Here is a 27,742-nt window from a genome sequence, read left to right as displayed (position 1 = left end):
TTCCCCGAGCTGGCCGAGCCATATGCAGCATCACCAGCTCCCCGAGGTTCCCTCGCAAGGGTCAGACGAGGCTCCCGAGCCCGGTCGCCCCAGTCTCTGGGAGCCCTGGGTCTTCACTGGACGAGGCTTTCGGCGCGCGGAATTCTGGGAGTGGTAGTTTTCTTCCTCCTGATTCCTTCCAGGCACACTGGTGGCTAAGACTCGCAGGACTACGATTCCCAGACGCCCGAGCGAGTCTCAGGTCACGTGGCCGGCAAGGCCGTTGGGCGGGGGCCTGGCCGGTGCTCCGCAGCTGTCTGTGACACCCGGAGCCCGCGGGCCGCTTCGGCCCCCAGAGAGCCCGGCATGGTACGCGCGGGCGCCGTGGGGTCGCATCTCCCTGCGTCCGGCTTGGACATCTTTGGGGATCTGAGGAAGATGAACAAGCGCCAGGTAACGGAGTCCCGCGTGGGGGGCGCGTCCGGAAGCCGCGACCGGCTGAGACAGCGGGGAGTCGGAGCTCCCCGGATGGGGCTCCCGCAAGGACAGCGCCCCGCGACTGGGGCCGGTGGCGACCCGAGGCTGGGCTCTCGGAGGCCCTGGGTTCAAATCCGCACAGACCCACGTGTGGGCACTTTCTTGCACTGACAAAAGCGCAATTAGGGGAGCGTGGCCCGGAAGGGGAAGAGACTAGGAACCCCGTCCTTTGGAGGTCGTGTGGTTGAGAAAGCGGGGAGAGATGACTCTACCGCGAGTGACAGCCTTCTGCACGTATTTGAAGGGCCATCCCGTGGAAAAGGGAACAGATTTCTCGGGGGGGTTTCTGAGGCCTGAGGTCCTGAAGGAGGCTGCCCGCGGATGGAAGTGGCAGAAAAGCAGGCAAAAGGGGAGAACTTCCTAGCGATGGGAGCTGTCCAGTAATGCCTCCCGACGCGGTTTCTTCCCATCCCGGGGAGTGTTTTCCCGGCCAGGCGCTGGGACTAAATAAAACTCCTCGTGCGGGAGAGCTCACTGGTGGTGCTCCATCATTGTGGACTGAATCAGTGTTCCAAAAGGGATTCCAGATGTCTTCTCTAACTTCATTCTTGGATTCCGTGGTCTGGCAGCACCTTGAATATCGGAGGCAGCTAGCGTGGGGTCTTTGGGCAACTGGAGTTGATTTCTCACCCCTCTGGGAGAGGGCCTCGGAAGAAGACTTCCTTTATGCCTCTCCTTAGCCCGACCCCGTCCCCCTCTCTCTTTCTTTTTTCCGAGTAGAATTTCAGACTAGTGCAGTAGCGTGGGGGAATTTGGTGACTTGAATCTCATGAACTGTGTTGAGAACCTGGTTGCTTCTAGGTGTGCATGTCAGTTGAGCTCCTGGGAATTTCTGTGATTAAGATGAGTTGTGGCAGAGATTATCACTAGCTGGAAAAACCAACAGCTAATGCCCTGAACATTGATGTGGTTTACAAGAAAATCCTCCAGGAAGTAGAGCTTTACTTAAAAAAATCTAGACTTAATTGGGTAGGTTTTAAAAATGTCTCTAAAATTGGTACCGATTACCGACTGCAGACTATCAGTGAACGCCTTCTGGTGAATCTGTCAATCGCTAAGCCAGTTTGCCTTTTGAAAGCTCTGTAGATTCCCACTCTCAGTGATAAGGCCCGTTAGTAGCTGGTTGCATTGTCTGTATTTTGCTAGTCTTCTAATTAAAATTCAGAAGCTCAAATCTGCTGCCTCCTTGTCCTTTTTTTTTTTTTTTTAAAGCTTTGTCCTTTTGCTTTTTTCTTTTTCCCTCCACAATAGCATCCTGTGACACCTTGTCAGGCATGCTCGCTCCACCAGCCTTGGAAGAGGGACCTCCTTTTTCTGCTGCCCTTGCTTACAGTTAATTAAGGAAAGAGCCACATGCAAAAACAAGGACTCTTTGTTTCTGCAGTGAGAAAGAGAGGAAGAAAAACAGCCACTGGCATTTCTGCTGCTCTGTCAGCCACAATATCTGGTCTGAAACGTTTGTTTAAAACCCGTAGACATTGGCTATTTCATCTTTGCTTGACAAAGACTGTGAGCTTGCTTCTAAACTCTGCTGGGATGATTAAGTGCCAAGCATACAGAGTTGGTAGGCAAAGATGAACAATAAGAAAAGGCACCAGTGAAATGTGGGGTGTATATTTCCAATCAGCTTGTCAGTAGTTCCATCAAAATTACATTTTCTAGATTCCAGGATTTCAGTCCTAGACTTAGATACTAGGTCCCTTAAAGACAGGGTGCTGGAAGGGTGATGTGTGGTTTTGCAGTTAGCTTGATTGTTAGGTTTCTATATAATTGGCTATCTCTTGAGCAAATAAATGTCTTGCTCAGAGAAGTTTTTTTTTAGGAATTGATTTTATTTCCTCTCAATGAATTTTTCAAGCATAGAAAATCATACTGGAAAATATATTCTCAGTACGTGGTCTTTATTAGATAAGTGGCAATATTGTATAATTTTCTTTTATCAGGGTGGAGCCCGATGGTTTGAAAACGTGTATAAAGATGGCAGTCTCTATAGAAAACCATGCCTTGGGGCTTTCCTAATCAGAGCTGCAGTTCATAATGCAACAATTCTTTACTAAATCCTTTAGGTCAAGCAGAGCAGGTGGCGAAGTTTTTGAACGTGAACGCCAGTGAACAACTTCTGCTTCAGGCTGATGTGGCTAGCAAGGCTGATTTTACTTTAAGCAACCGTTTAACATATTATAGCTCAACACTTGAACAATGTCCGTTTAGCACTCCAGTTTCCTTTTTTGCTCTCCTGGGAATTTAATTTAGTTTGATAATTTGCTATTGACACTTAAGCCAAGGAGTTAAAAAAATGGTATGTAACTTTAATTTTGAATTACATTTATTATCCTATTTTCATTTATTACATCAAATAAGTTATTTTAATGCACCTTTTGTCCCCACTTTTGTAACCTTCACAAAATTACCTCAAATTACATACATGCACACAGTTGTAATTTTAGCAAGAGACAGTTTTGAGCTTTGCTTTTCTTTTCCTTCCTATCATATCAGAATGTTTTCATGTTTTGTCACACTCTTCAAAATGATTATTTTAACGGCCTCTATCTTGTCAAATTGCTCTTCCTTTAAATACTTCCCTACCCCCTCCCAGATTTTGAAATTAATCTATGCTCATCATAGGAATTTTAAAGACTAGAGAGTAGTTTAAAGTAGTTTAAATAAGACAGTCCCATCATTCATAATTCCACCATGCTAAGATAGACTCTTAGCATCTTGGGGGATCTCCTTGTGTTTGCTTTATAAACTGTTAAGCAGTTTGGGGAGATCCTACTGCAGCCTACATTTTTCACTCAATATGTCTTGAGTGTTTCGTCCTGCCATTAAAGTTCTTTATTCATTGTTTCGAATAGTGCAGTAATTTGCCGTTATTTACTCAGTCATTTCTCTGTTGTTGCTCATTTATTTCCCTTTCCCTTTAAAAATAAGACTGTGATAAGTATCTTTGGGCCGTAATTCCCTATCTGCCTTTAGGTTTAAACTGGTTTCAACTGAATTCCTAGAAGTAGGGTTACTGGGCCAAGAGCAACCTCTTGATACTAATGCTTGACACTAAATTGCTTTCAGAATGGTTATATCAACTTGCATCCCCACCACTGGAATATATGCTTGCCACGCTCTGAGTATTAGCATTAAAACACACACACACGCACACACACACACACACACACACACACACACACACACAAATAAACAAAAAACCTTTACATTTACTAGGCCGAAAAGGGGCAAGGGGGAGGCAGGATTCGGTTTAAACACTTTGTGTTTATTCGCCACTTATGTTTCTTCTTTGGAATATTAATAGTTGTAAGCTTGTACTTCTTTTTTGTTGTTGCGATTTTAGTGTTTTTCTTACTACTAGTTTATATGTGCCCACCGTGTATTTCTCACTATTTATTCAACAAACTGAATACTTACTTTTTCCCAGGCCTGTGTTGAACACTGGGGACACAGCTGTGAACAAGGCTGAAATGATCCTTGCCTTTGTGGAACTTACAGTTTAGTGTGAAAGGTGCATTAAATAATTATATGCATAATTATCAAGGTGATGGATGGTATAAAGAAATACAGGATGCAGTGAGAATATATAGCAGGAGGACACAGGCTGGTCTATAGCAGAGGTTGGCAAACTCCAGCCCACTGCCCGTTTTTATAAATAAAGTTTTATTGGAATTCGGCCATGTTCATTCTTTTACGTATTGTCTGTAGCTGCCTTCCCACTACAATGGTAGAGTTGAGTCATTTCAACAGAGATGATAAGGCCCATAAACCTAAAATATGTATTACCTGGCCCTTTACAGAAAAAGTTTGCTAACTCCTGGTCTAATAGGTCAGGGAGGGCTTCCCTTGGGAACTGATGTTTAAAGTAGGACTTAAAGGTGAGTGAGTGTTAGGTGTGCTAAGGAGAGCCTCCTGGGCCACGACAGTAGCCGGTGAAGGTCCTGGAGTGGAAAGGAGCGTGTGCTTTCTGAATCACTGACAGAGCCCGCCAGTGGAGCTGGAGTGCAGTGAGCTTTACTAGCTGACACTGGAGAGGAGAGGCCATATATCAGACAGGGACTTAGAGATCATATTCACGCATGGAGTGTGGGATGCAATCAAAGAGCCTTATGCAGGGCATAGAGATGAGCCGATGACCAGAGGTGCATTTGAAAACCAGTGCTGAGTGTAGCGTGGAGCACGCGTCAGAAGATGCACGCGTGGACATCGGGAGCCTGCTTAGGAGGCGCTCGCAGTGTCCGACGGGCTGTGCTGGTGACTTAGATGAGCGTGGTGGCAATGGGAATAGAAGGAACTGAACAAATGCCAGACATATTTAGAAGATAGAGAGGATAGAACGAATGGGTGGGGGGTGACTGCAGACAGCTGGGTGGATGGGAATGCCATGTATTGAGATGAGATCACGAGCACTGAAGCCTTTTTGCAGAAGCTAAGTTCAGTTTTGACCGTGTTGGGTTGGTGCTGCCTTTACAGACATCCGAGTGAGACTGTCAGGGAGGCAGTTGGAAATCTCAGTATTGGGAGCAGTTAGCATGATGGTGCCAGTGCCGGCATTTGAAGGTCCAGTTAGAGGAGGAGGAACTGGCAGGAAGATTAGAAAGAAAGTGGTCGGAGGGTGGACAGTGTGCTATCCTGGAAGCCAGGGGCGGAGAGCTTGTAGAAGTGATCATCTGTGTTGACAGCTGCCAAAAGGTCAGCAAGGTGAGGACTGACAGTTGTCCGTTGGATTTAGTGAGCATGTGACTGGGTGTGTAGGCTGAGGGGTGACTGTAGATGGAGAGGAAGAGGAGAAACCTAGGGTAGAAGCTCCTGAGGTTTGGCTGTGAAGAGAGAGTGTAGAAGCCTTACGGAGGATGTGAGGTGGAAGGAGGGCTGAAGGTGGGAGAGACTGAAGCCCAGGGGAGGGAGAAGGTGTAGAACAGTGGTCCAGCCTCTGTGCATCAGGACCACCTGCGAGCCGTTTGAGAAACAGGGATGCCAGCACCCCTCCCCTCCCATTGGTTCCATCGGTCTTGGATGGAGACCAGGTGTACCGTGTTCCAAAGGCTCTCCAGGTGATTCTAACGTGCAGCCAAGGTTGCGAACCAATGGTAGAGAACAGCGGTTCTCACACTGTGGTCCCTGGACCAGCAGCTTCAGGGTCACTTGGGAACTTGTTTGAAATGCAAATTCTCAGGCCCCACGTGGGGATGCTAGTGCACACTGAAGTTTGAGAACCGCTGCTGTAAAGGCTGGTCTACACTTTCAAAGTCAGAAGCGTGTAAATCCACCTGCCACATGCCTCCTGGGCCTTCCTGAGTGTCTTCAGCCCCCATTTCTCCAGGCCTTGTGCATTTTTAAGACTATTTAAAACTATATTTAAACTGTGCTTAAAACTGCATTTTAAACTGTATTCGATCCTCAAAAAGAGTCCATAACCCTGCATTCTGTCTCAGTTAAAATTATATTTGGATATTTGAGGAAAACAGTACTGTCCGGAGCCATGTGATCTGAGTCCTAGCTGGAAAGCTAGCAGGTAGTTAAGACGGGACCTAACCTACCTAATCTCACTTGCTCTGAAACACCACTAAAACTGTATATAGTAAAGGGATTTTAAAAAGTCATCAGTTACTCCAAGATAGGAAGCCCAGAAAGGGAAACAAGAGCAATCAAATACTAGAAGCTGGAAAACAGAAGAGTGGCAACTGACAGCTGGAACCAGCAGTGGGGGGACGTGGAGGAATGAGTCTCCACTGCTTACGCTGCAGATGCCGCCAAGACTCAAGGGCTGGCAGTTCCAGGCGTCTCCAGAATGCGCGGGAGGGGGAAGGGGAGGTGGGGCTCAAATGAATGAGCTGGGCAGAAATGCTGAGACGCAGTTAGAGCCCAGGCTGTCCTCTCCGACTCTACTCAGAGGTTTCCCCTCGCAGGTAGAGGTCTTCTCTGGAGGGGTAGACAGAAGGTCTTGGAGTAAGGCGGCTGCCAGGCCTCATGGGGGCTGCACGCTGCATGCTGAGGGTGGAGAGACGGAGGTGGGTGGTGGAGGCCCCTGGAGGGCCGGAGTCCGGCCGTGTAGGTGAACACACAGGCCAGAAGAGCAGGCTCACGCGCCCGGGGGGAGGGGCTACTTGAGCTAGAGACGTGGTGGGGGATTGAGTAGTTTCAGGGCCAGGTATGCCGCTGAGAGTGGACGGTTCAGGCGGAGGGAGAGGGTCATTGGAGGCGAGGAGGCCCAGGAATTGAGACACCAGAGTGTTGGGTGGGCCATCCACGCTCTTCAGATCACCCAGAGCAAGTGCAGGAGGCAGGCCGAGGCAGGTGCCACAGTCGGAGCCGTCCTGGGGCACAGTGAGGGCGGGCAGCCCTGTGGGCCCTCTGTGGTCTCCGGTGGAGCGAGGGCGGCTTAGAACTAGATGCGGACTCGGTGGCCTTCCTGCCGTGTTCTTAACCAAATGTTTGATGCTCATCATTTAAAACATTTATGAAAACCCTAAACATCTAGGTGTTTCCAGTTTCTGTTCACTTTCGAATTGTAATTTCCGAAGCAGAATAACCTTGTGTAGGACAGAGTGCTGGAAGACTAGGATTCTGCACCTCATTCGGGACCCTTCTGGCCGTGGGGCTGAGGAGTGTTCTGGGTGAGCTGTGGGCATGTCGGGGCTCTCAGGTTAGACCTCCGCCCTCTGCACTAGAGCGGGAGGCCGAGCCATAGAACCTGAGTGGTGGGTCCCCTCAGGGTTGAAGGTTCTGGGGGATTCTGGAGAGGTAAGAGTCGTACAGAGGCCTTAACAAAGCAGGTCCCACAGATTACTCTGGTTTTTAATTTTTTTCCTTTTCTCTCATGGAAGGAGAGAAGATACATGGGCATTCCATGGTCAGAAGTTGAAATTCTACCTAATTTTGTAGCTTGTGTGAACTAGTTTCATGTCCTAAAATAACAGCTTTTGTTTTTAAAACAAGCTTTGGGTTAGTGAATATTCTGTCACCGGTTCTTACTTTTGGTTTGGCCTTTTTCATTCCAGCTCTATTACCAGGTCTTAAACTTTGCCATGATTGTGTCTTCTGCGCTCATGATCTGGAAAGGCCTGATCGTCCTCACTGGCAGCGAGAGTCCCATCGTGGTGGTGCTGAGGTGGGTCCTGCCAACCGTCCTACTGCTGCCCAGGACCCAGGAGCAGCGTGGACAACCCAAACTCGGTGTTTTAATTGGATAAAGTTTTAGAGTTTTCTTTCTTGATACCTGTTTTGAGAAGGTTTCTTTTTTTTTTGGCTTTTGTTGAAAAATCTTTTTCAATAGACAGTTGAGGCCTTTCATCATGTTGATGCTTGTGGTCCAGTGCAATGTGATTCACTTTCATGTTTTAATCCATGTTAAATGACATTTTAATAAGATAGCAATAATGCATTATTTGTGTACACATTGATTTTTAAACATAACTAATTTAAAACTTACTTGGTTCTCTTTGTCCCGCATGGGCAGGGAGTCTGTGCCCAGCATGGTGTCTGGTGTTTGCTTAGGTTTCTTCAGCAGCGCTGTGGTAGCTGACTCCTCTCTTCTCAAGACTCTCAAGACTTTTACTCTTAGAAAGCACAGCGTATTCATCTTAGAACCGTTTATACTTTAACTTCCCAGAGCCATGAAGTCATCCAAGGGGAAAAACTTAACCATCAACTTGAAATTAAATAGCATGTTTGTGAGCCCTTAGGTGCTTGGAGATGCTCTGCTCACGGTGCCTTAGATCGCTGAGTCTCCCTGCAGTGGGAGTGGAGCCCTGTTGTTCCACGGGGAGCAGCGGGCTGGAGCAGTGACGCGGGCCGGGTCACCGCTGGCCAGAGCGGGAGAACCAGCACGCAGGCTTCTTGTCCCCCAAGCCAGTGCCCTTTCCCTCCTCTGGGCCCCGCTGTCACGTGATGGGGCAACAGCTCTGGCCCGGGCTTCACCAGGCCACCCTTCTGTGGCTGGCCAAGGGGCCTGCTTCTAGAGATGCAGCATTTTCATAAACTTAGGAGCCTGAGGATGGCATGGTTCACACACAGAGCTGAGGGGGCCTCTAATTCACTGGTGTTTACACTGTGCTCCAGGGGTGCCCTAGGGTCCAGGTGGATGGGTTAGGAGGGAAAAGGTGACCAAGCTCACGGACTATAGACACCTTAGCCTTGCTTCGGTTGTGACAGCTCCACTTTTATGTACTTTATGTGACTATATTTTACCTGGTAAGATTTCATTTGAAGGAAGGATTTTAAGGCTTTTGAAAAAAAGAAAAAGTTAAGCCCCTCAAATTGAGATGGGCCCAACAAATATGGAAGCTGAGGTCCAACAAGGCCAAGTCGCCCGCATCTCACAGTTACTTTTGGCAGAGCCAGAACTCGGTCCGAGGTGTTCCAGCCCTTCTTCAATCACACAGACACACTGGCGTGCAGAGATTATTGTGAAATTGCAGTACATGGGGACTTTTTTTTTTTTAAAGCATCCTTTACAATTCTAAAGCAATTTGGCTTGTCAGTATAAACTGTTGACATCATGAGGGATGTGTGACCTTGGGGAACACTGACCTTGGGGGAATCCCTGGCCCTTGAGGAAAGCAAGAGTAAGTTGTTATTAGTGAAACATTTCAAAGGACTGCCTTCCTAATGGGGCACGATAATGACTCTTGCTGCCAAACTTCAGCGTACTCATCCTGCCTCTGAGACTTGTTCAGGGAGTTTTTTTTTTTAAACTGCTGTCCTTGTTATCACAGACTGAGATGGTTTTCTAGAAACTTCTTCCCACTGCATGTCTTCAGGAATTTTGTCAAAGGAGTAAAGATGAAGCAGTAGGTGAAGAAATTATCCTAAGCATTTTAGCCATCATTGGCTTTTACTTCGAAGAGTCCACATTTTTCTTAGTTCTTTTTCTACCTAATACAAACTGCAGAGCTACCCGCTAGTGCCCTTTTCATATTCAAATCCAAGAAGAAATCGCTCCCTTTCTCACCATTATCACCTTGAGCCATCAGAAGGAAATTGCTGTGGTTTGTTTTATATCAGAGACCTGCTTGACTGTTGATGAAAGCGGATATTCTAAGTGGTATGTTTGTTGTATTCTTTATGGGTTGAAATATTCACCTGGTGTGAACATAATTCTGATGTGACTTTGTGTTTCTTTCCAGTGGCAGCATGGAGCCCGCCTTTCACAGGGGCGACCTTCTGTTCCTAACAAATTTCCGAGAAGACCCGATTAGAGCTGGTGAAATCGTTGTTTTTAAAGTCGAAGGCCGAGACATTCCAATAGTTCACAGAGTAATCAAAGTTCATGAAAAGTAAAGAGGCTTTACTTCTCTTTGGTTTTGTTTTGTAGACACAACTGTGGACAGTTTGAATGGTTGATTAGAAAGTAGCAGGAACACTGGATTATGTTCCTAGTTTTGCCATTTAGTAATTGGGTGACTTTGAACCTGCTACTTAACTGAGTCTGTAAGATGGGAATAATACTTTACCCACAGTAACTCACAGGGTGATTATGTGAATGAAATGAACTGATGTTTACTAAAGCACTTGAAAAACGAATTGCTGCACAATGTACACTGGAATGTATTCTTGCAGAATATTAGCTATTTGAAGGAGTCTCAAAGAAAATCAAATCTCATGGTAATTGATAATTTTCGTAAGAGAATTATCTTCTGAAATGCAGAAAGCTACCTGTTTCTCAGTGTCACTTTGGACAAACTGGCATTCTCAGCAGTAATATTAGCCCTGGATGAATAAAAATTCCTTTCCCCATCTCTTCCCATGATTTGATCATTGCATATCCTGCATTAATTCTCCCCACCACAGATGGCTTTGCCTTTTCCTTAAATGCCAGTGATGACTTATTAAAACACTTATTGGGAACCAGAAACAATGACTTCTAGCTCAAACGTATTAAGTTTCCATGAGAGAGTACAGTCACGTGATTAGCGAAAACGTTACATACGTGGTTATTCATTTACCTTTATGCAGCTTAGTATAGCATTTTACCTGCATGAGTTATGGGATTAAAGTTAGGTATATATATTTGTATTTTTTAAATAATGGAGCATTGCTCATTCTCTGTGTGTGTGTGTGTGTTTGTGTTTGTGTGTCTAACTATTTGTACATTTCTGGTATGAGATTCTTATTCCATTCACTGCTTCCAGGTATTCCCCAAAGATGTTTGATACTAAAAATATTCACTTCATTTTACTCTAAACATTAGAATGATGTTTCAGTTTGTGTTAAAACACTGGTATTGCACTAACATTACCTTGTTAGTAGTACTTGTTAACTTACTGATGAAGAAATACGCTCAGTCATGATGCGACAGAACTCTCACCTGATTTTAAAACAATGTCCAAAGATGGGAAATTGTGCATTTCCTGTAGAGCTGCACTAGCCAATGAGTTCGCCACCCGCAATATATGGTTACTGAGCACTTGAAATGTAACTAGTGTGAAATATACACCAGGTTTCAAAGACTTAGTACCAAAAAAGACAGAGACTATCTCAATAATACTTTTAGATTGATTATATGTTGAAGGAATACTTTTGATATATTGAGTTAAATAAAATATATTATTAAAATAAAAAAAAACAAAGATGAGAAATTGTTCAAAGTTAAGGAAATAATGATGCTTTGCTTTCGTGAATTATGAGAGATGGCCCGGGTTTTTCTACTCTTAATTTATTTTATAACCATGGCTACAAATCCGCTCGCTCTTTTGGGCGTGGTTTCAAATCTTTGTGGGCTTTTAATATTTTATCAGATTATTTAGTGCATTTTCTCATTTGTCTTATTGAAAAAAGACCCTCTTTATAGCTCTATAAGGCTATAATATTGTGTTTCTAGTATCAAGGCTGTGTAAGCACCAGTTTACAATGTTTAAAATGAATCCCCCCTGTCTCTTTAACACAGTGGTTTTATGCCGTTTGTAATTCCTGTTTGTTTGCAAACTGGATTGTAATCCACTTTGCACAGTGGTGAAGGAAATAAGGCATTAACACATCCCACATTTGGTAAGGAAAAATAAGCTTGAGGAGAGCTAAGAGCACATTTGTGTTTGAATTACCTTGTGCTCAAATCTGTGTAATCTGGGACCAAGTTCATGTGTCGAGTGAAGAGGAATATAATCTGTGTTAACCAGTTGGTCTGTGGGGATGAAGAATGGATGGAAACAGATGCTGGAGCTAAGCATTGCCTTCCTGGTGCCCTTGTGCTTCGCCATGCTTTTTGGTTATCAGGGTAACTTAAGTGTTTTAGAATTTAAGTCTACAAAATTGTCATTAGATTTGTGCTTTAGTTGAATGGTTGTCTGCCAGCAAGCATCTTAGACCAAGAAAGATCAAGTTATCTTTGACTGCTTTTCTCAGTGCCCAAATCTGCCTGTGAAGTGTTGCCCAAGCTAATACTTTTCTAACGATGCTGTGCTGAAAATAATTTTTGAAAGGACATTGTTTTGCTTTCCAGAGATAATGGAGACATCAAATTTCTGACTAAAGGAGATAATAATGAAGTTGACGATAGAGGCTTGTACAAAGAAGGCCAGAACTGGCTTGAAAAGAAGGATGTGGTGGGGAGAGCCAGAGGGTGAGTGAGGATTAACTTTTAAGTTATACAGAAGATTCAGAAACCAGAAAAATATTTAGAAACAAAGAAACCAAGGTTAATAGAATTATACATTACAAAGATTATACGTCAGGAGAGTTGTAAGCAGTTATTCTTTGTACTGTAAAGACTAAACAAAATTCAGAACTTCCTAAGGACCTGAAATCTAAAGCTGAATGCAAGTATGCTATCTGTATCATGGGTTTAATTCTATTTTTGAAATAAATCCTCACCTAGAGATTATTTATAGATTTTAAATAACAATTATAAGAAATCCTTTCAGAAATAACTACTGTGTAACACTGTGATGAATATTCTAGGTATTCCTTGTACCTATATAGATGTGTGTATGCATATATAATTTTACATAGAAGAGTTTTATTTTTTCACCCAAGAGAAGGTTGCACATAGCTTTCTGTGTCAAATCTACACCTATATCTTTTTTTTTTTTTTTTTGCGGTACGCGGGCCTCTCACTGTTGTGGCCTCTCCCGTTGTGGAGCACAGGCTCCGGACGCACAGGCTCAGCAGCCATGGCTCACGGGTCCAGCCGCTCCGCGGCATGTGGGATCTTCCCGGACTGGGGCACGAACCCATGTCCCCTGCCTTGGCAGGCGGACTCTCAACCACTGCACCACCAGGGAAGCCCTACACCTATATCTTTTTAAACGACTGCATAATGTTCCTCTGAGAATCATAACTGATTTCACTAGTCCTCTTTTGGTCAACATTTAGATTATCTCCTGGTTTTTACTACTAAGAAAAGTTCTGTGATAACATTTTTAATACCCACCTTTGCATAATTGTTCCAGCCATGAGTTCTGCTTCTGATTGACACAGCAGAGAGTCTGTCCTGTTATTAAATACCAAAAGAGATTCTCCCCATCTCTTGGTGACCCTTTTTATATTTAACCCTTTCTAGAAATGTCTCCTTTTATTGAAATCCTACCAGCTGTGTAAGGCTGGAGAACACTGGTGACCATTTTCTAAGATGCAGCTTTATTCATCAGCTCGTAGTTTAAGGCCTCTTTCGACCCCTTTCCTCCCTCTGCTCACCTTTTAACCATTTCTCCTCTGTTGCAATAATCCCACCTGGATATCTGCAGGGAGATGACAGAGACCTGCAGCTGGTCAGTCCTGTATTTCTAGACACTCTGGTGAGAGGCTGTGTATAAGTGAGAGGTTGATGCCACTGATTTTCAAGCAGACTGGAGGGTACTAAGGGAGTGTTACCTTGTTTCCTATCAGTGACATGATGGACACTTGGGTCAAACTGATTCCATATTGACATTAATTTTGTCAGCATGATCATTGGCTGGTTTATCCTGGCTTATCCGCTCTGGGATCATAATCATGTTTGGGTATAAATTACGGGATTCACATTTGTGTCCACTGCCCAACCGACTTCTTTGTTACATCTGAAAAGTGCTGTGCAATGAAAATGATGAGGATTCCTTCAGTTACAAACTATTGGGTTGCCAAAAAGTTTGTTCAGGTTTTCCCGTAAGATTTAAACCCGAACGAACTTTTTGGCCAATCCAGTAATTATTCATGTGCTTTCAAAGCTCTCTCGCACAGCAGTTTATATATAGGCTATCTGAATCTTACATCTCTACTAAGAAAAATTAAGAACTCGATTTGCCCTTTCTGTTGTACAAGTGGCTCAACTAATTATTTTCATTCTGTTAGGGTGAAATGCAGCAAGTGAAGACAAGTAGCATCTCTAGATCCTAATTTGCCTTCTTAAAAAGTTGTCCTGGCTGTTAGCGCTAATGCTTTTTACTAATAAAACCTTCTGAGACAGGAGTGAATATTGTTTTATGGCCCCAATCAGTGTTGTTCCCAAGGAAGACGTTTTCCTATGCTGATTTATAGTGTTTTCAAGTATTGCTATCATTATATTACAAACACTTTTTACACTTCTGGCTTTTTATCCCACAATTTAGGTTTTTACCATATGTTGGTATGGTCACCATAATAATGAACGACTATCCAAAATTCAAGGTAGGAATTTATGTGTACGTCTTTATTTTTTAAGAAAATACTGGCGCTTTTATACATGCAACTGTAAAGATGCAGTCTGTTAAGAATGTTCTGCTAGCTAATTCTTCTGCAGAGTATTTGTAGTTAATGACAAATTAATATACTCATTTTAATTATGTTTTAAATTATTGAAATTAATTATTGAAAGTAAGTACTTCCACCTTTTATGTTTATATAGTGTGTTCTAAAATGGCACCTATATAGTTTTTGCTTTTTATTATGGAAATCTTTAAACATATGAAAAAAGTTGTACAATAAGCCCAGTAATGCTTATCTCCCAACTTCAACAAAAATAGTATCCATAAGTATATATATATATATTTTTTGCGGTACGCGGGCCTCTCACTGTTGTGGCCTCTCCCGTTGCGGAGCACAGGCTCCGGACGCGCAGGCTCAGCGGCCATGGCTCACAGGCCCAGCCGCTCCATGGCATGTGGGATCCTCCCGGACCGGGGCATGAACCCGTGTCCCCTGCATCGGCAGGCGGACTCTCAACCGCTGCGCCACCAGGGAAGCCCCCATATGTTTTTTTAATCACTTGAAGCACAGTGGGAAACCTACACATGAATGAGTAGCACATTAGCAGTGTTTGTTGGGTGTGTGATCCTTGGTCCATCAATATATTTGGGGGTTTTAACTGTTACGTGTTATTGAACAGCTCATTTCGAGAACAAAGCATGTGGAAGAGGTCATCTTTTGATCCTGTCCTCAGTCCAGTATTGACCAGACTTTATCTGAATACATTTATAGACCAAATTTGTTTGTAGTCCTCACGGTAATTTTCCGCTGTGTTTTCTTTGCAGTACGCTCTTTTGGCTGTAATGGGTGCATATGTGTTACTAAAACGTGAATCCTAAAATGAAGGGCAATTCCTGGGACCAGACAGAAATAAATTCTGTTGAAAAAGAGAAAAGCTAATATATTTGCAATGTTCCACTTTCTGTATAAAAGGAAACAATGTGGAGACGTTTTTGTCTTGTTTGAATAAACGATTCATCAGTGAAGATTGTTTTCTTTTGTGGACTCTGATTTGAGTGTGCTCAGTCTCTCTGCTTCTCGTGGTGATCATTCTAAACCAAGCGTGAGGGTCTGCAGCACTTCAAGAATCAGGCAGGCCGTCTCTGGGCCTGGCCTGCTAGTGGGATAATGTATAGTCCAAACGTGATATAGTTGTAACACCTGAGTTTCAAAAATAAAATTCTTCTCATAGCATTTCCACGAGAAACAGACAGGCCCTTAAAAGAAAATGATTTCTTATTTATTGAAGTGTAGTCTGATAAACGAATAAAACCTAAAACCTTTTTAGAAGGAAAGGTGTAATCTGCTTTGTTCTTGTGGCCTGGTGTGTCTTGAGATGGTTGGATAAATTATTTGAAAAGTGTCTGATAAATTATAACAACAGTGCGTACTCCTTTGACAAACTGCTCGAAGCACAGAAGGGTAGAAGGGCTGTGTCCTTTGTCCCCTCAGTCTCCCTCTCCACTTCCCAGGGATCTCCACTGTTACAGTTCAGTTTCGTTATCTTTGCACTGTACGCAGTCCTGAATATAAAATAGTCCCTCGTTAAACCTCTTTCAGACCCTCGTGTCCCAGCTGCTGCCTTAGGTGCTAGGGATACTGAGTCCCGGCCTGGATGGAGGTTCCAGTGTAGTAGAAGGAACAGGTGATAAACTGACGTGTGATTTCAGGAGGGACAGTTGCTGTGGGAAAGAAGCAGATAGAGGGTGCTTTTCACATGGGTCAGGGGAGACCTCTGAGGAGGGGACGTAGAGCAGAGTTAAAAGAAACGAGAGGAGGGGGCTTTCCTGGTGGTCCAGTGGTTAAGACTCTGTGCTTCCACTACAGGGGGCAAGGGTGGGGCAGGGGTTTGGCAAGGGTTCAATCCCTGGTTGGGGAACTAAGGGCCAAAGAAAAAAGAAAAAAATAGAAACACTCCCAGGGAACACTGGTGCTGCTGGTGCCCGGACCACACTGCAAAGTGTTAAGGGAATAAAAAGGAGGCCAGTGGTATTTTCAGATACTCTCTTCAGTTTTGCCAAAACGTTCTCTCTTCACCGAACAATACGATGTTGACATCCTTTTCAGTCAGAACTTAGAAATCTACCTCATTCTTTCAGGTTTGTTCATTTCTGATCTAACAATTTAGAATCCTGCCTGGTAGCTTAACCACCCATGGGCCTTGAGCATAACTTCCCTCAACCTCAACTGGAAGATGAGAACTGCTCTCACCTCCCTGCATGTCCCCAGGAACTAGTAGATGATTCCTTAGCCCAATGCTGCCCACGTACGCAGTTTGCACTCAGTACGTCACCCGTGGTTACGTGTGTTTTCCTCTTCGGCATAACCTGTGCCTTCACACACCTGTACAGTCACTTTGTGACTGAGCTGTGATTTGGGGACGACCAGCAGGTGTGATCCGTGGCGGGCAGCCTGCCCTTTAATCCTTAATCGCTGCTAAAATAGGCTATTGCAATAATGGACCTCATCCTGTTGAAATCAGTGAAGTGAAAGAAAAATTTACAGGATGCTTTCTAAAAACATTATTCTCTGGTGCCCTTTAGTAAACTCTTTTTTAAGAAAAGTAGGTTTTTCATCCCTGAACTAAAGGTGGAATTTCAAATGTTGGGTCAAAACTTTATTATTTTATCATCTTTCTGGGGTTCTGTAGTTGGTTAATATAAACTTTAAAAAGCTCCGTAATGTGGCTAAGCTTTTCGGTAATCCTTTGAACATGCCTGACATTCTGAAATAAACTTTACAAAGACAGGTAAGAACCCAGACACAGTTCAGCCAGTGCCATTTGGTTGTGGCTTGTTAGAAAGTATGATCTCTTTTGGCCTTTTAGAGGCCACTGGTCTTTATCAAATGGAAATGATGGAAGTTAATGCTGGATCGATGTTCTTTTATCTGGAGTCTCAGTTGCAGCCTCGATGTCTGGAACGAGAACCAGGCCTGTATCTGGGCAGACAAAACTAGCACTGCGGTGTGGCAGTGGATTCACTGAGTAGAACCTCTTGCTGGGAGCTTCTGTATGCTTCTGGGACACACATTTCTCACGTGGTTGAGCAACTGCTTTTCCATTTCACGACAGCTTAGAAACCTCAAGGTGAAGGTGTCTGGTGGACACTGGCCAAGCAAGGATACCCACCGAGAAGGGAGAAGACCAAGTATGAAAAACAGTGGAAGGGACTTCCCTGGTGGCGCAGTGGTTGAGAGTCCGCCTGCCGATGCAGGAGACACAGGTTCGTGCCCCCGTCTGGGAAGATCCCATATGCCGCAGAGCGGCTGGGCCCGTGAGCCATGGCCGCTGAGCCCACGCGTCCGGAGCCTGTGCTCCACAACGGGAGAGGCCACAGCAGTGAGAGGCCCACGTACCGCAAAAAAAAAAACAGTGGAAGGATTTCAAGACACCACCTAGTGGAGGGACAGACAGCTCATGCTCAGCTCACAAAGGACTCTGATACACAAGGACACTTACACAGAAGCTAAATGGTGTTTGCTATTCTGTATTTTAAGATCGATTTAGGTTTCTATCAGAAACTGGAAATTTTCTACTGTGGAATTAAGCTTCAGTTTTTTAAAAAGGTTAGTGGTGGAACCTCTGATTTCCCAACCCACAGGTCTCAGTCCTGCCTTTTTCCCTTTGACAATGAATGTGTCAGTCCTATGCAGATGCTAGACACACACACACCCTGAAACGACCAGATAGTGGGCTCTAAACTCCTCTATAAAATTTTTGCCACTGTCCCAAGCAAGCAAGCCTGGGCAGATGAAACATTCTTGCGAAGTGGAAGAGGTCTGACTTTTAAGTAAGCCAGGTAGAAGAACCTTTAAATAAAGAAGCAAGCCTGGCGTCTGCTCTATTGAAAACTGCCCAGGTGGCTCATGCGGCCAGGGTTGAAGACCACTGAGAAATGTCCGCACAGATTAGTCAGGAGCAAATGTGATTAGGATGCTTGATTGTTCACATCTTCCATTTCGTCTTCATGAAGTCATTTGCAGATTGCATGGTAGGAAAAAGCCAGACATGCACCGTTTCTATGTGCTACCCTCTCCCCTCCCTTTCCCACACCCAGCTGATGCTAGCCATCTTGATTAACTGTCTCCTGGTTTCTGCTTCAGTACCTCGTCTTACTAAGTAGCCTTTGGCCCGGCACACGGGTCGGTCTGTTTCGTCTCAACCTGAAAATCCAGGCGGAGATCCATCCATCCCCACTCTGTGGGTTCAGCAGTTCGCTTAGTTTCCAATGAGAGGCATGGGGACGGGGGGGGGGGGGGGGGATGCAGTGGAAAGAGGCTCTGGAGTCACCGTGGTTTAAGCCTTGCCTCCACCTACTAGATATGTAGCTTGTAACTGATGAGACTCAGTTTCCTTATGTCCAGAATGAGTGTCCAGGTGGGCGAAGGATTTGTTAGATGCTTGGTGTTCATCAAACAGGGCTTTACGCTTTCTTCCTCAAGATCACTGGAGTTTGACCACTTAGAATTTGTTTATTTTTTAAGCCCCCATGTCCTCGTGAACATTCCTCCCTATCGTTTTTGGCCGTGAATTCTACTACGTTTTCTCTGGATTTTAAATCTGCTTCCCTGCATTGTTGCAGATGTATCAATGGACATTTGCCCCCAGAGCCTTTGCTTTTAGCCACGTGAAGCTTCAGGAAGATGTAGCAGAGGGGAAGGCCCTTTGCCACGTGACCTTGGGGGCGAAGCCTTCTGTTGTAGTTTTCTCTGGGCTTCTTCCCCTTCAGTCCTCACCCAAACACTATCCACTACATGCCTCCTGTCAGGTGTAATCGTCTCCCTGCAGGTGTTTAGCTTTTGCCATATGGCAGGAATTTGGGGGAACAATTTAGAGCAGTTTTAGGTCCACAGCAAAATTGAATAGAAAGTACCAGACGTTCTCCCTGCCCCACAAACGCACAACCCCCCCTACTATCAAAGCCCCTACTCTCAAAGCCAGCATGGTAGTATATTTGTTACATTTATGAACCTACATTACACGAAGCTATCACCCAAATTCCATAGTTTACATCAGGGCTCACTGTTCTGGGTTTTTTTGAATTTTATTTATTTTTTTATACAGCAGGTTCTTACTAGTTATCCATTTTATACATATTAGTGTATACATGTCAATCCCAATCTCCCAATTCATCCCACCACCACCTCCCGCCCTCCACTTTCCCCCTTTGGTGTCCATACGTTTGTTCTCCACATCTGTGTCGCTACAGGGCTCACTCTTGGAGTTGTACATCTTATGAGTGTTGACAAATGTGTCATGACATGTATTCACCATTGTGGTGTCATACAGAATAGTTTTACTGCCCTAAAAACCTTCTGCCTATTCATCCATCCCTCCCCCCACCTCTAGCAACAACTGATCTTGGTCCTGTCTCCATAGTTTTGCCTTTTACAGAATATAAAACAAGCAACACCGCAAAACAGAAAAGAAAATCCTCTGGACACCCTGTCTACTCCACTCAGCGTTCTTTGGTTCTCTCAGGTGCTCTGGGGCCCCAGGTGGCCTCTCTGGGACCTCATGCCTTGAGGACATAGCTCCTAAACGAATATGCAAACAGTAGTAACTAATAGGGGCATATTGTCTACCTCTCAGGAGTATTTACATTTTAGTCATGAATTTGTGAAAAAGCTCAAGGCCTTACATGTGGGGTCATTACGGATGCCCGAGTAGCTGAGATAGAAAAATCAGAGGTTTGGAGGAGTGGGAGTTCCCCAAGTCTCTGGAATCACGCTTTTGCTTTGGTTACATGGCAGGGATTATGTCTGAGCTGATGCAGCCCTTGCACAGCTGCTCATAACCACGACCTGCTGAAAACGGATTTATGCAAAACGCCTGCCACCAACCCACCCTGCTGCCACACACACGCCCACGTGTGCAGGTAAGTGGCTTTTGATGGATTAGCTAGTTTAAAATTTCGGTCTGAAATTGGTTAAATAAAAAAAAATCAAAATAACGAGTTTGTATCACTCAGGCAAGTGATACGAACTTACAAAATGGGAATCCCAGCGGGACTGTGACAGCTAAAATGTAAAAGGGAGGTTAAGGGCTTTAAGAGGAAACTTGAAAAACAAATAGCCGAAGATAGAAAGATCCAGGAGACTCGGTGTGGGAGTGGAGTGCCACACAGCTGCTATAGTTCTTCCCTGCTCTAAGCTGGGCGCCCTGGGTCCGCAGGAGCCGCGCCAGGTCCCCTCCAGGGCCCTGCTTGGTTTTCCCATCAGAAAGGCCTCTCACTTGAACCCAGGCCCTGTGGCCACGACAGATGTGACAGGATGTCTGCCACCAGGACCTAAGCACTCGGAGCCTCCGCTGCACTTCGGAGCCACATTCTCCTTCCCTCCGTCACTATTTCCAGTTTTTGCCAAGTGGGGAGTTAGGAAGAGGAGGAGGGAGAGGCCAGCAGTGCAAATGAAGCAGCTAGAGTAGGCCCAGGCTTTTGCATTTCTAACTTGAGTTTCTATATTAATTCTTCCGAGTTTGCCTTCCTCAGTGGTTTTCGGTCCTGGCCACCCATTAGAACCACATGGGCACTTTGAAGCATCAGGGTTTCCAGGTCCTGTCCCACACCGTTTGAAAGAGAGTCCTTGCAGGTGGGACCCGATGCTGCAGTTCTAAAGCTCCCAGGTGACTCCAGTGGGCAGCCGGGGCCTCGCTGGCTTGAGAGCAGCTTCCTTACCCTGCATGGCACAGGGTGTCCACGAAGCCGGTCAAGAGTTCCTCTTGTGGAGATTTCTAGGGCAGGAGATCCCCGCATCCCAGCCCTCTCAGCTGCCAGAACGTCTGGAACCTGATTTACCTACCTGGCCTTTACCATGGGGCGAATGCCTTTCCCGGAGAGCAGCCTTCTTCACCCACCTCCCCCTTGGAGCAATCTCACCAAATTCCTCCCTGCCTACAGCAGTCAACATCTGGGAGGGGTACTTGGGGCAGTGAATGGAGAAACTGGGGGCCGGGGTGGGGGGCGGGCACTTTGTTCCCTACCTGTATAGGTGTCTCTAAGTCAGTGCTTCCCAACCTTGACTCTGCATAGGAATCGCCTGGGCATCTTTTTAGAATGCAGATTCTGATTCAGGAGGCGGAGGGTAGGGTCTGAAACGGCATTTCTAACAAGCTCCTAGGTGGTGCTGATGCTGCCAGTTGGAATAGCAAGGCTCTAGGATGCTACTTCCCTCCACCCCTTTCTTGGAAGTTTTTGGGGTTTGGACCAACTGGGATAGGTGGCTTCATAAGTTAGGGGACCAGGAATGAGGGGGCCTGGCATCCTTTACTTGGAGGGCATTATGCTAAGTGAAATGTCAGACAGAGAAAGACAAATACTGTATGATATCATTTACATGTGGAATCTAAATACTATTATTTTAAATTAGAAAATAAATCCTTCGGCCATGTCCTGTTTTTAGTGTCAAGTATAATACAAAGTTCCCTTGGTGGTTTTAGTGGGACCTTGGAAATTAATAAAGGGTCAGCACTCAACAGGATTCAATGCTGGGCCCTGCAGTATATGAAAGTGAGACCCCTTTGCGGAATTTAAATATATTTTCACTTGCTGAGGGGTTTATTAAATGACTTGTAGTAAACACCAAAGCTCTTGCTTTCTTGAGAAAAAATGAATATCCTTGTCAAAATGTCTAAATAGGGGCTTCCCTGGTGGCTCAGTGGTTAAGAGCCCACCTGCCAATGCAGGGGACATGGGTTTAAGCCCTGGTCTGGGAAGATCCCACATGCCATGGAGCAACTAAGCCCAAGCACCACAACTACTGAGCCTGCGCTCTAGAGCCCGCGAGCCACAACTATTGAAGCCTGCGCGCCTAGAGCCTGTGCTCTGCAACAAGAGAAGCCACCGCAATGAGAAGCCCATGCACTGCAGTAAAGAGTAGCCCCTGCTCTGCAGAGAAAGCCGGCGTGCAGCAACGAAGATCCAACGCAGCCAAAACAACAACAAAAAAAAGAAAAAAGTCTAAATAGGACATTAATAAATGTACTCCTTTAATTTCCCAGTGTTGAACAAAGGCTAATGTTGTTAGCTCTGACAAGTTTCAGTGGCTAAAATCAAATATAGACATAAAATAAAAAAATAAATACAACAAAATAGCAACTCAGATATCTGTGGAGTATTACAATGAAGACATCAGAGATTCTCTGTCTCACTGACCTTGGATTTGGTCCTTAAGAACGGTTTCCACCATCTTGGAACCAGAGACAGCTACAAATATGAAATCACACTTGTGACTCCTCCTTCCCTTACATATAATTTTTCGCAGCTGCCGTGTGAGTGGAATTAGGGAAGTCGAGTTAACTTTTGCATAGAGAAGATCAGGGTTCCAGCAGAGTGATATTGAAGAAGGGCGTATTTTGTTGGCGGGAAGGGAAGACCCGTAATGAAGTACCCTTTGGGAACTGCTGATGCGATCTGAGAGCCTGGGGAGAATCTGCCAAAATGGGAAGAGGGTTGGACTTTGGTGGCACTGATTGTTCAGGATTTGAAGACTTTCCCCTCATTACCAAGTCGTGCTGGCCTGCTGGGCTCTTGGCCATAAGTAGGCAGTGCTGGTCTGCGGTACAGTTCCCCAGGGACCACAGGGATCGAGAGTGCTATACGGTAGGGAAATGGAAACAGGGTCTCTGCCTAAAAGCAGCGTTTCCCCCGTGTGAAAAACGAAAGGCTGGAAAAAGCTGCCACAACAGGTGACAAGGTTTCTGTTTTCTCATAGCTGATGTCTGGGGAGGAAGGTGGGAAGACATAGACACATCCTTTTAAGAGGACCTGAGCTGAGCTGTGGCCTGATTCTGAAATATCCCTGAGGTCTTTGTAGGACCCGGTTCTGAATTGTTTGCTGTGGAGATGTGGGGAGCCAGGAAAGACAGTAGCAGAACTAGGAGAGGCAGAGAGAAACTTCCCACAAAACAGGAGCCTAGAAAACGAAATTGGAAACTTGAACTCTAGGCAGAAAAATAAAGTTTTGTGCAAATTTTATCAGGAAGATCAATTTCATCATTCATTCAATTTGAAATTAAAATAATATAACTAAATAAAAGAATTTTTAAGCTCATTATGTTGAGGATCTTTAAAGGCCCAGGAAGAAAAATCATTCATAGACATTAACAAAATATGACAAAACAATAACCAACCATAAATGAATGAACAGGAGTATATGAAAAATAAGCAATTGGAAATCGGAAAAATAAAAACTACGTGGTGATTATAATTGAAAAACTCAATGGATAGGGTAAAACCTAGACTAGAAACAGGCAGAGTAAATGAAGATAATACTGTACAGCAGAATGAAGGCCAGAGAGACAGAGGCTGGGAAAGAAACAGAAGCTAGATGGAGAGGCTCTAACATGCACCAATAGAAATCCAAGAAAGCATGAAAGAGGAAATTCCAGAGCAGCATTATTTGAAGAACGAATAGGTAAGAAGAATAAAAGAAGAGTATTCTAGAACTGAATAAAGCTGTGGACTTCATATTAAAGGTATTCTCTATGTACTGGGAAAAATAAATAAGATTCAATCCACACACACACACATTTTGGTGAAACTGAAGAACATCAATGATAAACAGAAAATCTTTGGCCTTATCAGAGAAAATGACCTATTACCTATAAAGGAACACTTAGGTCGAAAGCCTGCTTCTCCTGAGCAGCAGTTGATTTTAGCAGTTAATGGGCAACGTGCTGGGGAAATATCTCCTAGCCTGGAATTCTGCTCAGCTTTAGTGTCGTACAAGTGTGGAGACAGATGCCTGACCTTTGTAGACAAAGACTAAGCTCACTACCCGTCGAGCCTCACAGAAGAGCCACTTAGCAAGAAGAAATCCAGACAGAAAAACAAATGGAATCAAGAAACAGCAGCAAACACAGAAATAAACAAGCAATTGGTAGAAATCGGCTAACTCAATTAATTACTGATGACCAGAACAAGAAAAATAAGCAAACTTTTGTGCATTTTATTCTTTTAAAGATGAAGTTCTGGATAATAATAAGAGGAAATAGGCATGAGTATATATCAGTTTCCCACTAGAATATCAACACCCAAGAGACAGGATTTTGCTTTGCCTCCTGCTGTACCTCCAAACATTAGCACAGTGCCTGTCACACAGGAGGTGTTCAGTAAGTGTTTGTTGACTGACTGAATGAATGAATGAATGAGGTAGGGTAGAAGCAGACATTCAATGGGCAAGTCTACTCAGGTTTTTGCCTTGTTCTCGAGGGGACAAGAGATACTGATAAAAATAAGGTGAATGCTAAAAGGATAGAGATGCCATCAAGAGTATCAGAAAAAAGAGAAGAAAACAAAGAGAATATAGAAAACTGTATTAGCCCAACAGAAGGTAGAGGAGAAGAAAGAGAAGAAAAGTAAAAGCTGATAAAGAGAAACCAGAAAGTAGAAATAAGTTCAAATGTATTAGCACTAATCACAATAACTATAAATTGAACCAACCTACCTGTTAAAGGACAGAGACCATCAAAATGGATTAAACCAAATGAACAACAAACCAAAGCCAGAAATTTTCTAGAACAGTGAAAGGTTAAGAAGAAAAGTCTGGGAAATGATATTCAAGGCAGATATTAATTGGATGGAGCTTTTACAGTATTAATAACAAATAAAATAGAATTTAATTTTTTAAAAAGTTACTCAGGATAAAGAAAGACATTGCATCATGCTAAAAATCAATCCACAAGGTACAGTAAGCATAATCTTGTATGCACATAACATAAAACCCTCGCATATATAAAGTAAAAATTAAAAGAATCAGAAATTAACTAAAGCACAGTCAGCATGGAAGATTTTTTTTTTTTTTTTTGCGGTACGCGGGCCTCTCACTGTTGTGGCCCCTCCCGTTGCGGAGCACAGGCTCCGGAAGCGCAGGCTCAGCGGCCATGGCTCACGGGCCCAGCCGCTCCGCGGCATGTGGGATCTTCCCGGACCGGGGCACGAACCCGTGTCCCCTGCATCGGCAGGCGGACTCTCAACCACTGCGCCACCAGGGAAGCCCAGCATGGAAGATTTTTAACACATCTTTATTAGAAAGTGCCAGATCAAGTAAACAATGATTAGATAGTGTATGGAAGATTTGTTCAACATGATGAAAAAAATTTTGACATAAGAAATACAGATATAGAGGTCTGCTTCCAGTAAAAATAGATAATATGTATCCTTTAAAGAACACATGAAAAATTAAGAAAGGAATCACACATAAGGACCCAGTTTTCAAACGAATTTCAATTTTTAAAAGCAATTAAATGAAAAATCAACTGAAACATTTAACATACTTGGAAACTAAAGCAGGCACTCTTAAAGAACTCATGGTTTAAAGGTAATTCCACGATGGAAGTGGTAGGGTAGTTAGAATTGGATCTCAGTAATAGAATCATACACTGATGATATAAAAATTAATGAATTTTCAAATTTAAGATTCTTAAAAGACAGCAGAGAAAACCCAAAGAACAGAGAAGAAAATCATAAAATCAAGGGAAAATTAATAAAATAGAAAACGAAGAAATAGTAGTTTTGTTTAAAGGTCTAAGGCAAATATGACACACGTGAAGATTTGTTAAATCTGTCTGGTATATACATGAAGTATATATTATATTATTCTGTACTTTTCTATGTGATTGAAAGAGTAAAGTAAAATACTGGGCACGAGGGGGCTGGAACGCTTTTGCCTAGATCACAATTTTGCCAACGTCAAGTTTACTCCAGATTCTCAGGGGCAGAGTCTGATTTTGGCCATTGGCTCTTCACTTGACCTGCCTGGGCTTTAGCTTTTTGGCGAAGGCATCAGGTTGCTGTTTTTATTACAGAGAATGTGGCAGAAGAATATCCCTAAATTACTGCACCCATCCTCCTGTAAGTAGAGCTGAGGGAGTTTCTTTGCTAAAGCCATATGTACACTGAAGTAGCTGTCATAAGCCTCTACGGGATTGCCTTCACGGGTTTTATCTCTGTGCGTGAAAACATACGAGGGAATTAAAGGAAAATGATGTTAGGATTTTAAGGTGGAAAGGGACCCCCTGTCTGTCCTCTCTCCCATGGCAGGGAGGCCTTTTACAGTGTCAAGGAGCAGTGCGTTCTGTGGAACAACGGAGAAAGCTCAACGCTTATTGAACAGAAGTCCCTGGGACTCTCACCCACTGCTTTTAGCTTCTAAAGCAACACATCAAAAGTTTACTCACTTCCAAATGACAACCCTTCAAGTGTTGGAAAACAACAATCTGGTCCCTCTTCAGACTTCCCTCCTCCTGGCAGCACGTCCTCAGTTCCTTCAGAATGGAAAGAATCGAGCAATTCTTGACGACCTGTTATACATGCCAAGTGGCTTAGATGGAGGGTGTGATCATCTTCAAATTCCCTGTGAGTATCTGCATCGCAGATAGGGAAACTGCGGCTCAGGGAATTGAAATGACTTAGCCTAAGATCCTAAGGTTAATAAAGCAAGTTTGACTAAGCCCCTGGGCTTTCTGCTCCTCCTTGCCGTTCGCGAGGTGTGTGGTCTTCGGGGGACCCTGCAGCCCACCCTGCCTTATGCTCCCTGCGTGCTCAAACATGCACCCGGGATGTGCTACTGAGAACTGGACATGACATCATGACTTCCAATAGCCCGTTAGAATATTTTACCTTACTCGATCCTCTCTCCAAACCACCGAATATGTAAGAAAGGCATTAGCTCTCACATGTTACAGATCAGGAAACTGAGGCTCAGTACAATGGATGCCCCCCCTCCCTCCAGATCAACCAATCTTTAAGTGGAAGAATTGGGATGCAAACCCAAATCTTCACATTCAGCATGTCTTTCCCGTTGCTCAAGATGCCCACCCACGATCCAGAATCTCACCAGCATTAAGAACTGATCCACCCTAGTTAATCTGGACTTAAGTACCATAATTGTTAATACATGGCCCCAAATGGCCTTAGCTCCTTTAGCAGCCTATAGGACACTACTGCCTTATGCAGATTCTGTTAGGAAGTAGTCCCCCAAATCTCGTTTTACAAAAACTGCTGTGACATCACAGCTTCTCTTTGTGCCACCGAGTTTACATTGATCTTTGTGAAACTGCTTCTTTCCTCCATTCCAGTGGACTCTATTCCAAGCTCCTGCCCAGAAGAGTATTTTAGATTACCCCTGTGTCTTCCAATGCGGTAGATCCAATAGTTAGAACTGGGTAACCGGCACCCTTGACACGCCTCTGTTTGCTCTCACGGTGGATCTGTTGATGACACTGGGGAAAGCACACCACTGAGGACTGAGCCTGAGGGTGTGAGTTCCAAAAGCTCAGGGTCCTGAGGAAACACAGTTGCAGAGAAGGGAAATCGGTGTGTATTCAGATGCCACCACTGCACCGTGACTGGGATAACTGTGGGTGTGTGCTGGGGGGAGCAGCCCCCCGGAGATATATTCTCTCTCTACAGTGGGGGCAGGTTGATGGATTTGGGGGGAATGAGACACACGTGGAGACATTCCCCCATATCCTCCTGACATAAAATCTTTCCCCTAGATAATTACAGACTGTGCTCAAGGTCACAGTGAAGGTCATTCAATACCACTGTTTTTCCCCACCTTTGCCTTATTGGGGGAATTCAGG

General features: G+C 44.3%; 1 protein-coding gene across 5 annotated transcripts; it reads left to right on the top strand.

Annotated features, from left to right (window-relative positions):
• Positions 1-26,607, top strand: SEC11C (SEC11 homolog C, signal peptidase complex subunit). 5 transcript variants are annotated; one of them, XR_007471580.1, is made up of 7 exons: positions 230-432; positions 7,521-7,630; positions 9,648-9,797; positions 11,960-12,079; positions 14,043-14,100; positions 19,912-20,036; positions 26,199-26,607. XR_007471580.1 is itself a non-coding variant. In XM_004268052.2 (6 exons), the coding sequence occupies exons 1-6, from the start codon at positions 346-348 to the stop codon at positions 14,994-14,996; spliced, it is 579 nt and encodes a 192-aa protein (XP_004268100.1). In that variant the 5' UTR covers positions 1-345; the 3' UTR covers positions 14,997-15,143. The 5 variants fall into 5 exon arrangements, 2 of the variants coding, with proteins under 2 accessions (XP_004268100.1, XP_049553675.1); XR_007471579.1 differs by lacking the exon at positions 26,199-26,607 and adding an exon at positions 20,749-21,546; XR_007471578.1 differs by lacking the exon at positions 26,199-26,607 and adding an exon at positions 20,635-21,546.
• The last annotated feature ends 1,135 nt before the right edge of the window (positions 26,608-27,742 follow it).

Source organism: Orcinus orca, chromosome 15 (assembly GCF_937001465.1).
Source record: "Orcinus orca chromosome 15, mOrcOrc1.1, whole genome shotgun sequence".
Classification (NCBI taxonomy): Eukaryota; Metazoa; Chordata; class Mammalia; order Artiodactyla; family Delphinidae; genus Orcinus; species Orcinus orca.
The sequence above is the reverse complement of the archived record's forward strand: the minus strand, read 5'-3'. Positions and strand labels throughout refer to the sequence as shown.

What these genes read in the sequence shown, in the direction of transcription:
- SEC11C (XM_004268052.2), top strand. Translation starts at nt 346, where the DNA reads ATGGTACGCGCGGGCGCCGTGGGGTCGCATCTCCCTGCGTCCGGCTTG. An exon ending in GTGGTGGGGAGAGCCAGAGG is followed by an intron (nt 12,080 to 14,042) that starts GTGAGTGAGGAT and finishes CCCACAATTTAG; the next exon opens with GTTTTTACCATATGTTGGTA. An exon ending in ACGACTATCCAAAATTCAAG is followed by an intron (nt 14,101 to 14,942) that starts GTAGGAATTTAT and finishes TTTTCTTTGCAG; the next exon opens with TACGCTCTTTTGGCTGTAAT.